The sequence below is a fragment of the Anguilla anguilla genome, chromosome 16 (assembly GCF_013347855.1).
Source record: "Anguilla anguilla isolate fAngAng1 chromosome 16, fAngAng1.pri, whole genome shotgun sequence".
NCBI classification, from domain to species: domain Eukaryota; kingdom Metazoa; phylum Chordata; class Actinopteri; order Anguilliformes; family Anguillidae; genus Anguilla; species Anguilla anguilla.
In genome coordinates, this window is record NC_049216.1 from 23,111,927 (window position 1) to 23,124,866 (window position 12,940).

The window sequence follows — 12,940 nt, forward strand, 5'->3', positions numbered from 1 at the left end:
TGCAGCCAATGGGAAGTCTAGGAGTGTAAATGGGGGAGGAGTTTATAAAGAGAGCTTTTCACCAACAGCGCCTTTAATGACAGAAGTAGCTTGTCTATCGTTGTTGCCGTCTATCTAGCTAACGTTATTAGCTTTGATTGCTTCTGCTGCCAGGATGTCTGAAAACAGGGATAAAGCAACCGATCAAATGAAATTATGGAAGGAGGGTAGGACCTCTCAGGTAAGTTAATGTTCGAGTTTTTGTGTTTGAGTATTCGGGTAGCTTTAGCGAGCATGCTACGTAGCGCAGCTAAACAGGCCAAGCAAGGAGGTCGTCTAAGGTTGCGCAGTGTGTGGTTCGCCTTGTTTGTGAGATAGCTACGTTGTATGCAGATTCTCTGAATTCTTGTACTTTGAAAGCATTTTGTTTTGTTTATTTCTTGTTTTTAAATGCAAAACTCCAAAACGCGTTTTTAGACGTTTTGCAAGTTGTTTAAAATTATTCAGTAATGTTCTGTTGTCATGATACAGAGAACCATCTTGCAGACTTTAGCTAGACTAACGTTAGTTGTATGTCATGGAAGCAACCTTCATTTTGGTCGACAAAAAAGAAAGGCGGATCGGCGTAACTTGGTCTGCAAGCAAGGGCGTCAATATTCTCGCATACCCAGATCTATCTCCACACTTCGTTTCAGCGCCGTGCCAGCTTGCGTCAGTCACACAGCTAGTGTAAAAAATGAGCTTGTTGGATATATGGAATTGTATGTTACATTTAATTACTATCAACATTAGCTATTTATTTGGAATCGGTGTTTGTTGTGTTTATGCGTTCACTGACATTAGCTAGGCTAGCAGATAAATTGTAGCAAGCCAGCCAGGTAACAGTGGCACAGATTTCTGATAAAGACGACTGAAATTTGGCTAGCTAACTATTTGTTTTGAAACATCTGAGAACCACATAACGATGACAGATAGCATATCTGAGACCCTTTTCCCTAGTTAAATGCATTTTTAAAATGTGATTAACGTTCTTACACTTTGGGGCACACAAAACCTTAGGGCCAGTTCTGGCTGTGCTGAAGCTTTGGGAATGATTAGTGCATTTACTGCTGGCCTTGGGGCTGTTGTTTGTATTGAACTTTGTCCACACTTACATAATTTTAGAGTTCTGGGCAATGGGCAAGATAGTCTCCATTGCAGGGTAAAAAGCCAGACGTTATTTTAAATGTAGTTTTCCAACTCCTTTTTAAATAACAATGTGTTGGTGTGTTAAAGTTGCGGAACATTTACCTGCAAATAAACGCATTGTGCTGTCCTGTAGGATAGCAATTTTGGCTGTTTGTTGTGCCTGCAGGGGCCTGTTCTGTCATAAAACACTCTCTCTCTTTTATGTCAGAAAGCAGAGACTCTGACGACTGGCGCAGGGGTTCCAGTTGGGGACAAGTTGAATGAGCAGACGGCGGGCCCCCGGGGGCCTCTGTTGGTCCAGGATGTGGTGTTCACAGACGAGATGGCGCACTTTGACCGGGAGCGCATCCCAGAGAGGGTGGTCCACGCCAAGGGAGCTGGTGAGTCCGGGGGGTCATCTTGGACAGTCCCATGCCAATCAATGGCTTCTGATTTATAACTGAGATTAATTGATTGACCTTCATAGTACCTGATTGGGATGCCTGATAATGGTCGACTCAATAAATAGCGTCCTGTTCATAAATAGCTTGTGCTGCATTTTTCCACATCTCTTGCAGTGAGTTAAAAAAAAAAAAAAGATTATACTGAAATCTGGGTTTTGATCATGTGAGAAGGTTTAAAGTTTTCTCTTGCATAAGGAATTACCTTGTGTGAGTTCTATTGTAGGTCAGGTTATTAACTACTGGCATAATTCCCGATCACCCACTGCTCCTGCCTCTAGCCGTTAATTTTTCAGCAACATCTCTAATAATGAAAACGGAACATCATTTTGGACTTTGGGAGTATGTAGCCTGAAAGGGTGATTCCCAAACAGTTTTCTTTGAAAGACAAATTTCACATCTTGCACCACTATTCTCCACAATTATTCTTTACCTGTGTGACACAACCAGAGGTACGGCGCAATATCTTGTACTTGTCAACAGTCTTTAATTGTGGTCCACCTGCCTATGAATGGGATCCGCTGTGGAAAGGCCTAACTGCAGTGAGCTTCCTAAATCTGCAGGGGGCAGCAAGTAAACTGCAGCACTGGACTGTGATAGTGCTGGAGATTGACCAAGGGCTGGTTTTCTCACTCCTCACAGGTGCGTTTGGATACTTCGAGGTTACTCATGACATCACCCGTTTCTGCAAGGCCAAAGTGTTTGAGCACGTGGGCAAGACCACACCCATCGCTGTGCGTTTCTCTACTGTAGGTAAGCTAAGTGTGAGACATTAGGCTTGCTGGGACTATAGTATCTGGGGCCTTGGTCTTTGAATTTCTGTTTAAGACTAATGCTTGTGTAAATTAAATCGGTTTCATTCTCCTTTAAAAAAAAAAAAAGAAAAACGTTAGGCATTTGTTATTCAATCCAAGCAGACCTTGGTCAAATGCATATTTGTTTTGGATTCAAATACTTTTCTGTGCTCTGTTGATCTTTCCTGGTGTAATTGAGCCTGCAAATATGACCAGAAGGTGGGGTTTTCACTTTTTGAGAGTATTTCATTGGTTCCAATACACCAGACAAGATCAGACAAGCACAGAAAAGTAGTTGAATCCAAAACAATGATGTATTTGTCCCAGGTCTGAATCCAAGGTATGTGGTAAGCGTTGCTTTCTGACCTATAGCAAATGCACTGCACAGTGCACAAAGATGGTCCCCAAACAGAAGGCCTTTTTCTAACTGTGGCATGGGTTTGTTTACCAGCCCAGTTCTGGACTGTGATCCCTTTGGACCTTTTGACCATACCAGTGTGTGATGACCAGTGTCCTTGTAGAGAGCCAGCCCCCCCCCCCCAAATTGTTGTGTAAGAGCGCATAGGAATGCATGGAGTCTGGTCAGAGCTGGCATTATCTGCACAGTGCAGGCCGCCACGTATTTGGCCTTGAGACAGCAGTGTCTATCTTTAACCCAAACCTGCAGTGTGCCTGGTCATCATGCCAGGCTGTGTTGGGGGATGGAAGCTTATGCCACACCCCCCCACAGTCCACCCCGCCCCCTGGCTCTTGAATGACATGGCAGGTTCACACGCCGCTTTCCAGACTGCTCCTATAGTGCCTCTGAGTGGCTCTTATCAGTAATAACTGTGAAATTATATTAATAATACACAACGTTTCTTTTTTATTTTTTTGGCTGGACCGCAACAGCCGGGCCAGCCCTACAACCGCAAATGTCTGTGACTGAGTGATCTGACTGAGTGATGAAGTTACACCATTGGTTGGCTGAGTTATGAAGTTACACCATTGGTCGACTGGATGAAGTGTGTTAGGTCCAACCATATACTAGGTTTTGACCTGGTCCTGTTATACTGGATTTTGCAAATAATTTGGAAAGTTGACCTGTAAGATTGGTTTTGTTATTTTGTCAAAAAATTTCTGCTTGCATTCGTTTTCTTTCTTTCATTCCCTCGTTTGCTCGCTCACTGATTGACCGGTAGTCTTTTTTAAAGGATTTTTTTATTTAAGGGTTTGTTATTCTTTTTTTTTTTTTAGACTGTCTCTAAAGGTGATTTGTTTCGATATATCTGCTCTGAGCAGATTTATGTGGTTATGGGTAATATGTGGATTTGTCATTTGGTGTTAGTTTTCAGTGCATTTTTTATTTTGTAAAGATTATATGTATTATTACCATGTATTGTAAAACATTATTACGTATGGTTTATGAGCCACTCTGAAGTCTGTGTGGGAGGAGCCCACCTACGAGAGGCGTTGGGTGCAAGTTTAAAATCGTCCTGTTTGAAGAGCAATCAGTGTTCTGATGAAGACTGATGTCAGAAAGTGAACCATTTACATGAGTAATAATATTTATTAGACCGTTTTTTGATGCAAGAAGCGAGTGTGCGAGTCGTGTGCGACATGGCGTCGGATCCTGAATGTTTGGTTCTATACAGAACCGCTATTATTTTTCTCTGTGTTGTTTGTGTGTATGGTACATGTTTACCGCTTGATTTTTATCCCTGTGTGTGCGTGTGTGCGCGTGCGTTTGTGCGTGCGTGCGTGCCTGCCTGTGCGTTTGTGCGTGCGTGTGTGTGTGGGGCAGCTGGGGAGTCTGGTTCTGCAGACACAGTGCGGGACCCGCGGGGTTTTGCAGTGAAGTTCTACACAGACGAGGGAAACTGGGACCTGACGGGCAACAACACGCCCATCTTCTTCATCAGAGACGCCCTGCTGGTGAGTCAGCTGCGCCTTTCTCTGTTTAACACTAGAAAGGCCACAGCCATTGGGCGTTTGGAATTTAAAATGCTAATTACACCAACATCGCAAATGCAATGTCCTCCTCCTTTCATGACTTTTTTTCTTTAACAGCTGGGCTTAAAATAACTACTTTGTTAGAAAACTAAAAAATTGAAGAAATACAGGCATTTTGTGCCATTTTCTTCACAAAACCCCCCTGCTATAATAGATAACAGGTGCTGATACCCAGATGCAAATGGGTTGCTCTCTCCTCTGACACTCTATTCAGCAACGATGCTTTGATACAAATTGCTGGGTCAAGCACTATCAAAACTAATTTTGCATATATAATCGCATTAAATTAATTCACTGCAATCGTTTGATGAAGATGATTCACTTTGATTATTGACTTGAGTATGGGGATCAATAATTATGGGCATTTTAGTCATCGAAATGAAGGGTTTTTATCTCTTGGGAGATAATGCCTCCAATATACTTTCAGTTTTTCACTGAAACGTCAACTTTGGATAAACTCTGAATAGACTACAGGATGGCAAACTCACGCAAGAGAGTGGGACCAGGGGAAGCACTGGAATTACTGATGAATTACTTCATGATCCTGGAATGCAAGCTGCATGAAAATTACATGAAGTCAAAGACAGGAGCTGCATCCACCAAAGCAGCCATGGCTGCAGCATCACCCGTCACTCCTGGCAAGAAAACACAGTGCCAGATCGGCAAATGCTGTCGGAATAAGGCACAAAGACAACTGCGTGAAATGCAATCAATTTGTGTGTGGTCCCCGCTCAAACAAACAACCAAAGCTGTACATTCCCTCTGGAATTGATGAGTGAGGGGAGAGAGACGGTACATATGAAGAGGCTCAAATCAAAATAGCAGTAGCAAAGGGAAGGGAGAAGCGAGCAGAATTTGTCATGACTGAAGAAGTTACTTTTTAAAAATATTGCACTACATATTTCTTTAAGTACCTGCTCTATTTTGTGTTGTTCTCATTTTGCACATATTAGTGCTTGTGTGTGTAATAAGCATGGGTGCATTTTCCTTTAGCTAAAAACAAAACCAATATGAATTAGAAATAAAAGTGCTGAAATTGGTCGTGTCCTTTATTTCAAGAATATAGTATTGCAACATAATGTTTCATAATCTTTATGAAATGAAGTCGCTGTGGGTGCTGAAATCGATGCTGTACTGCTTGGCGGTTTAAGGTTGTGAAAAACGTGGCCTTTCTGTCATAAGCCACCAGATGCATGGCCTGCCCTGACGTGACATTAGCAGCCCTGTCTGTTTGCAGTTCCCCTCCTTCATCCACTCTCAGAAGCGCAACCCGCAGACGCACCTGAAGGACCCGGACATGGTGTGGGATTTCTGGAGCCTGAGGCCCGAGTCTCTGCACCAGGTACTGCCCCCGTCTGCTCTGGACCTGCTGTGGTCCTGCTGCTTCTGGAGCCTGCGCATGAGCCAGGTCCTGTGTGGGGAGATATGATCAGTTTAACCGCTGTCTCCCTGTCCCCCGGGGAAGGTGTCCTTCCTGTTCAGCGACCGCGGTATCCCCGACGGCCACCGGCACATGAACGGCTATGGCTCTCACACCTTCAAGCTGGTCAACGCTGAGGGCCACCCTGTCTACTGCAAGTTCCACTACAAGGTAACTGTGCGTATGTGTGTGCGTGCATGCGCCTGGGCTTTGTGCTGGGGGAGTGTATCAGTCTCACTGCAGTGTCAGTCAGTTGAGTGTTTTTGTCATAGCTGTGCCACTGGTCAGTGGTGAGGGCTTTGGCAGTGTCATTGGTTTTGTATGCTGGTGCTGAGTGAATCTACAGTGTTATGGAAATGCGACCAGTGTCTGTTTCCTACCAGTAAGGGGTCTGTCTGTGGGCTGTGTGTCCAGGCCTCAGTACAGTGATGTCCTCTAATCTGTTGCCTGTCAATAATGCACATGAAATGGCCGTGTCCGTGCAGAATTAAGCCTGAGGTGAAGCGCGCTCATTTCAGACTGACCAGGGCATTAAAAACATTGCTGTGGAAGATGCGGACCGCCTGGCATCCACCGACCCGGACTATGGCCTCCGAGACCTGTACAACGCCATCTCCAACGGCAACTTCCCCTCCTGGACTTTCTACATCCAGGTCATGACCTTTGACCAGGCTGAGAAGTTCCAGTTTAACCCCTTTGATCTGACCAAGGTACTACTGCTGTCTTTATTACTTCTAGACTCGATTACATGCATTTCTCTTGCAACATTTTTCTTTGAATTTTGCCTTTTTTTTGCTGTATAAAGTGAGTACCCTGAAATATACAGATAAAAATGTTCTTCTTTTTTTATTATTCTTATTATTATTATACACTTTTAAAATATTCAGGTATGAGGCACTGCTATAGTCTTACTTGGGGGCAGCCAAGTCCACATTCACTGATAATTTCATGTGGCATCTGGCTGAAACTGTGTTGAAGTTTTAGGGTCATGGGAAGGTGTTTGAGGTGTGATGACTTTTTTTCCTCACCTCCCCCCCCCACACCCCCCCACTAGGTGTGGCCCCATAAAGATTACCCCCTCATCCCTGTGGGCAAGATGGTCCTGAACCGCAACCCCATCAACTACTTTGCTGAGGTGGAGCAGCTGGCTTTCGACCCTAGCAACATGCCCCCGGGGATTGAACCCAGCCCTGACAAGATGCTGCAGGTGAGGATGCGTTCTCGTCTCTGCGCGCCTGTTTGGGTTCTCACCCACGTATCCGGTCTTCCTTCAGTAAGGATGTGCAAAATACCCCAACGCACTTCTGCCTTGCCATGCCATTTTTTCCATGTCTTATCTGCCTGCGTTCCACGTGTTCAGTAGTATTTCACTCAAGTAATGTAGTGTAGGGCGTTTAAATAGCCACCAGATGGCAGTGTGCACCATGTACTAATGACCACTTTCAGTGTATGCTATCATAGCCTACCGTACTATATCTATGGTTCTGTTCATTGTGTTAAAAAATATATATAATTATTTTTTATTAAATGCAACCCTATGATGCTATTGGAATGTTTAGACGTGCATGACTAGTTGAGCATTTGAAAATTGTGACTCCCCTGTCCCATAGGGCCGCCTCTTCTCGTACCCGGACACCCACCGGCACCGTCTGGGTGCCAACTACCTGCAGCTTCCTGTCAACTGCCCCTTCAGGACCCGAGTGGCTAACTACCAGAGGGATGGGCCCATGTGCATGTTCGACAACCAGGGTGAGGGCACTGGCAGCTGATGCCTGTGTGTGTGAGTGTTTGAGTGTGTGTGTGTGTGTGTGTGAGAGCGTTTGAGTGTGTGTGTGTGTGTGTGTGAGCGTTTGAGTGTGTGTGTGTGTTTGCAGCTGTTTGGGGGAACAGATGTCACCCTAGCATGTGCGTGTTTGTGTTTCTGTATATGTGTTTGTGTGTGTGTGTGTGTGTGTGTGTGTGTGTGTGTAGACAGTGTAATATATAGGCCATGTGGTTCAGTGGGTTTGTTATTCAGGCGACAGTGTTTAAGAGGTTTATTATGCAGGTTTACAGCAGGTCTCTGTCTACACTACAGTATTCTGGAACTAGGAAATACTAAATGACCCAGGTTAAAAAATAAAAACATTGTTTAAACATTTAGTAAATGAACATGTGTCTAACATGGCAAGTTTGAAAGTAAATGTATGCTGTTAAACAACCGTTTGCTATTGCACTCTCTGTCCACCAGGTGGAGCCCCTAATTACTACCCCAACAGCTTCAGCGCCCCGGATACGCAGCCCCGCTTTATGGAGTCCAAGTTCAAGGTGTCCCCCGATGTGGGTCGCTACAACAGCGCCGACGAAGACAACGTCACGCAGGTACCAGAGCTCCACCCACACTGCATCACCACCTTAAACAAGGAGTCCTGAGGAAAGGCTCCATTGCTCAGTCATAACTGTGAGCTGATGTTAAACAAGGTGTTATGAACACAACCTGATAGGCAGGTGTCATACAGTGTAACCTCGTGCTGGTCTGGAAGGTAAACGTTGAGTGGACCTGTCAGACCTGTCTGTACTGCATGTGTGATTGGTAGATCAGGGGTCTGTTTGTGCTGTGGGGTCACATGACCTTGTTAGGTCTAACGAGTTGTTACCTGGGCGCAGGTGCGGACCTTCTTCACCCAGGTGTTGAATGAGGAGGAGCGGCAGAGGCTGTGCCAGAACATGGCTGGACACCTGAAAGGGGCACAGCTCTTCATCCAGAAACGCATGGTCAGTCCTGTGGCCCGCCCCCATCATCATCATCATCATCATCATCATCATGGTAGCCACCTCCATACCACCAGGGGGCGGTCACATATCCCTGTTCTGCTTGCCTTCCTCCAGGTGCAGAACTTGATGGCCGTCCACCCAGACTATGGGAACCGAGTGCAGGACCTGCTCAACAAGTACAATGCAGAGGCCCAGCAGGTAAAGCTGGCCTTCCATACCCGTACACCTGCATCAGAGGCAGCACGATACATCAGAGTGCACTTTTTCAAGTGTAATAAGAATAACCCCCACAGTGGGCCGTATAGGTACGGGTGTATGGGTGTTGATAAAACAGTCAGTCAGAAGCAAGGTTGTACAGCTTCTATGTTATGTGATTTGTTTTTTCAATCACATGGAAGCTGCAAGGCCTTGCTGCTGATTGGCTGTCTTATCAGCACTCATGATATCAGTATTTTATTTTATTTTTTTCCTGAAAGTAATTCACATGGCTTCTGATATTTGGTTGTTTACTACTGCATTAGGTATGATAAAGGAGGGGGGAAAAGACAAAACCTTGCCTATATGCCCCATGGTAGCGGTTATTACTAAGCTTTAAAAAAAAAACCATGATTGAATATATTGTGCAGCCCTTAGGAAGCATTTTAGTTAACATCAGTTGGGTACTAGTTATGAAAATGTACATTACATTACATTACAGGCATTTAGCAGACGCTCTTATCCAGAGCAACTTACACAACTTTTTACATAGCATTTTACATTGTATCCATTTATACAGCTGGATATATACTGAAGCAATGCAGGTTAAGTACCTTGCTCAAGGGTACAACGATAGTGTCCTTACCCGGGAATCGAACCTGCGACCTTTCGGTTACAAGCCCAGTTCCTTACCCACTGTGCTACACTCCGTCCTACATATTTAGACTCTTAGTAGGTGCACAAATAGGAAAACGTGCAAAATATGTCTGTTGCAACAAAATCACTGATTGACACGCTGATTTCAAATTGTGCAACCTTAGATTGTGAGTAGCACTACTCAACAGGAATCGCATAGCACTGATCCTCTAAAAAAATGAATTGATGGGATTCTGCAGGGGAAACATGATTTTTGGCCAGTTTAAGCAGATGTTTGCTGAAAAGTGAGATTTTTCTATCATCAGAGTGCATTTTAACTCTTTTAAGAGCTGAATTAGAGTTCAGTGTTTGCACACAACTGGCAAATTCACACATGCTGAAAGAGGGTAATATCTCAACAGAAATAAATAAAAAATTAAAATTAAAAGTTTTTCTTGTAAAATAAGTTCACTTCTTGCCACATAGAAAAGGTGCCAAGGTTTCGATTTGCAGATGTTTTTCAGGGGGTGAAAATAATTGTATTGGACAGGAAGGATAGCCTCCTTGGTTGTCCTACACACTTTAAAATCAAACTGTAGATGATCTAATAGATTGACTGCTGCGGTTGTGAGGTCATATGTAAACTTACTCCACTCTGCACATTAACTGCGCACTGGCTTGCTTATGACGGTCGCACTGGGACCACTGTTGATTGCTTCCATGAATCAGGAAATTCCCGAGAACTGCATTTTCAGTGTTCCGGAATGAGTTCATTCATAATCTCCTCCCAATTAGTCCTTTATCTCTGGCACTTTAACCGTTTTTACTTTGAATTACACAACTCTGACCGAACTGAATGTATGATGTAACAATGTGAACTCTGTTCCAAGTCCACCACTACAACATTGCACCCCCCTTTCTCTCTTCCTCCCTACCCCCATGTTTTATTTTAACTATAATTCCCTTTCTCTCTCCTCCTTCATCCCTCTCTCTCTACCTCTCTGTCTGTCCCCCACAGAACGCTGTACGAGTGTACACCAGGGGCGGGGCTTCAGCCATGGCCGCCTCCTCAAAGATGTGAGCCGAGTCCGTGCAGCTGAAGAGGGTTCTAGTGCCCCAAAAATCCTGCTGCTTCCATTGCACTTACTTTCTATTCCTCAGCCGAGAAGCCATGCCTCTACCCCCCCCCCCCCCCCGCTCCCATTGCACTTACTTTCTATTCCTCAGCTGAGAAGCCATGCCTCTAACCCGCCCCCCCCCCCCGCTGCTCCCCAAGCACAAGCACTCGTTTCTCTTCTTCTTTTGTGTGCGTGTGTGTGTGTGTGTGTGTGTGTGTGTGTGCGCGCGCCAGGTTTAGTGGATTCCAAGCAAACAAACCCAGATCTGCTGTCTGATGCACTTTTTTGGCTGTAGTAAGACTGAAACTGGCCTAGATTCGTTTTTTAATCCCACATATTTTGTAACCCTGGCATTCCAACTGATTCCTACCCCGAGTTCCATTTTGCGTACGTGATTGTCTCTGCGAGTGGACTGCGTGCCTTTAAAGAGAGGGTAATCTCATTTATACTCGGAGCACTTGGGCTCTACTAACAAGGCTTACCAAACGTGAGTAGGGAGTATATTTCAGTGTGTGATTTGAAACTGTTTACATTAAGAGTGTGACTTAACTATGATGGGGATCTGTACCAAATGAAGCTCAGCTATCCTGGACACCATTGCCTTACTGTCATTAAATAAAGAATGGAATGTACTCCTGAAAGCCACTGACATTCTGTAACAATAACTCTCTTCAATAATATCAAAATCTTATTCCCGCAGACTGGCAGAGTGAAATCTAACCTTTGCTATTTGGCAAATAAGCTATTATATCAAGCTATACGTTACCCTTAGCTTCGCTCTTGAAGATGATGATTTTGATTCAATGCTCGCATAATTCCTTGAGATTTCAGGTTTTTTTAATTTTTTTATTTTATTTTAAAAAAATTTTTTAATGGTTTTATTCACCAGTCAAAATAATATGTAAGTGTTTTGGCAGCATACACACAGCAAAAACGTAAGATGGGTTTAGGTCCCTGTTAGCTTGTTCCAAGCAGTGATAACACAAACTGTTGCCATGATTGGATTAAAGTCCCGCTTAGTAGAGGAGCCAGTACTTCTAGATGCTCTTAGGGCAGATGTTGCGTGCCATGTTTATTACAAATTGACTAGTGCATAATTCAGAAATTAAACAATAAAAATCATGGAACCACTCTGAATTTCTTGTCACTCTAATTAGTGATTACATGCATTGGAAGATAATTGTTTGCTAAATGAGTTGGAACACGTCCAATTGAGGCTTTTCAAGACTTGGTTTTTGTGTGCATAAAAAGACTGCATTCCGAAAAGGAATTTGTGTAATATCCGGAAATTGTAAAGAATTATGTGAATACTGATTGATCTACATTGCTTCTGATTTTGATTTCAGCTACCGATGAGAGAAGAAGCTTTGTAAACCTCAGATAGGAGTGGAGTTATTCATTGGTCTTAAACTGGTCAGTAGTGTTTTACAATGGAGAACAAAGTCTTGATTTGGCTTGCGCTTCATTCAGCCAACAGTGGCTCCGCCCATTTAAGAGCTCATGAAGCCTCTCTCCCCATTGGTGGTTCCAGCACCCATTGACATGGGTGATTGACATGTTTCATGGGTCTTGCTGTGTTCCATGTCAATCAGCCTTTGCTTACGTCCAAGCACTGTACGCCAGCCACGCCTTTCCTTTTATAACACCTGTTCTCTGATAAGTGCGTCTCAGTGGCAAACCTGTTCCTGTTGTGCAAAAAAATAAATGAATAAAACCTTACTGGCTCTCCTGACCGTACCCTTTAGCCTTGTGTGCGTGTGTCTACAGCGGAAGAAATGAAAGGACACATAAAAAGAATAATAGTAATAAAATAAAATCTGCCCGAATTGAAATTCCCTTCCAGTCCATTAACATGTGTGAAACAAACGCTCTTACCACACTGTGGTGGTAGCCTGCAATCCAAGTTGATGCTTTGTTTTGCACTTTAACCATACAGCATTTAAATAATGAGGGGAAAAAATCATGTTGAGCCCCGAGTGCATTTCATGTGTTCCTCACATCCCATCATATACTCATATTACGCGGCCGGCTAAGATTGTGGCAAATATGCCGTTAGAGGCTAATTGTCCTCCATCTGTCTGTCTTCAGTGAAATTCTTTATTCTAATAATAGGCAGTTGCACTACGAATGCCATCAAGCTTAATTCTATTTGTGCATATGAAATAAAAAATAAATTAATACTATGTATTTGCTTATTTTTTGTGTGGTCAAATGTAGGCCATTTCACAAGAGAATATGAGCCGTTGTGCATGAAATGTATTCATAATTGTTTCAACCGAACCTTAAAAAAATGTTGAAATCTAATAAACGTTTCTTCTTTCCAACGATTGACATTCTGCTTGTTTTTTTTTTGGTCTGTTTGTGTGATTAATCTAAAGTCTATTTGGGACATTCCAGTGGGAAACACTGTGCCATTTAGTATAC

The 12,940-nt window shown here is 43.7% G+C and overlaps 1 protein-coding gene across 1 annotated transcript; it reads left to right on the plus strand.

The window, feature by feature from the left end:
* Positions 1 to 53: 53 nt before the first annotated feature.
* Positions 54 to 12,840, plus strand: cat (catalase). The gene is made up of 13 exons (XM_035394931.1): positions 54 to 220; positions 1,376 to 1,547; positions 2,250 to 2,360; positions 4,185 to 4,315; positions 5,631 to 5,735; positions 5,859 to 5,984; positions 6,332 to 6,523; positions 6,868 to 7,020; positions 7,424 to 7,562; positions 8,044 to 8,174; positions 8,460 to 8,567; positions 8,682 to 8,765; positions 10,417 to 12,840. The coding sequence occupies exons 1-13, from the start codon at positions 155 to 157 to the stop codon at positions 10,477 to 10,479; spliced, it is 1,581 nt and encodes a 526-aa protein (XP_035250822.1). The 5' UTR covers positions 54 to 154; the 3' UTR covers positions 10,480 to 12,840.
* The last annotated feature ends 100 nt before the right edge of the window (positions 12,841 to 12,940 follow it).

Coding starts and splice junctions, on each gene's coding strand:
- cat (XM_035394931.1), top strand. CDS start 155: ATGTCTGAAAACAGGGATAAAGCAACCGATCAAATGAAATTATGGAAG. Junction 5,736..5,858: donor GGCCCGAGTCTCTGCACCAG/GTACTGCCCCCG, acceptor CCCCCGGGGAAG/GTGTCCTTCCTGTTCAGCGA. Junction 5,985..6,331: donor ACTGCAAGTTCCACTACAAG/GTAACTGTGCGT, acceptor CGCTCATTTCAG/ACTGACCAGGGCATTAAAAA.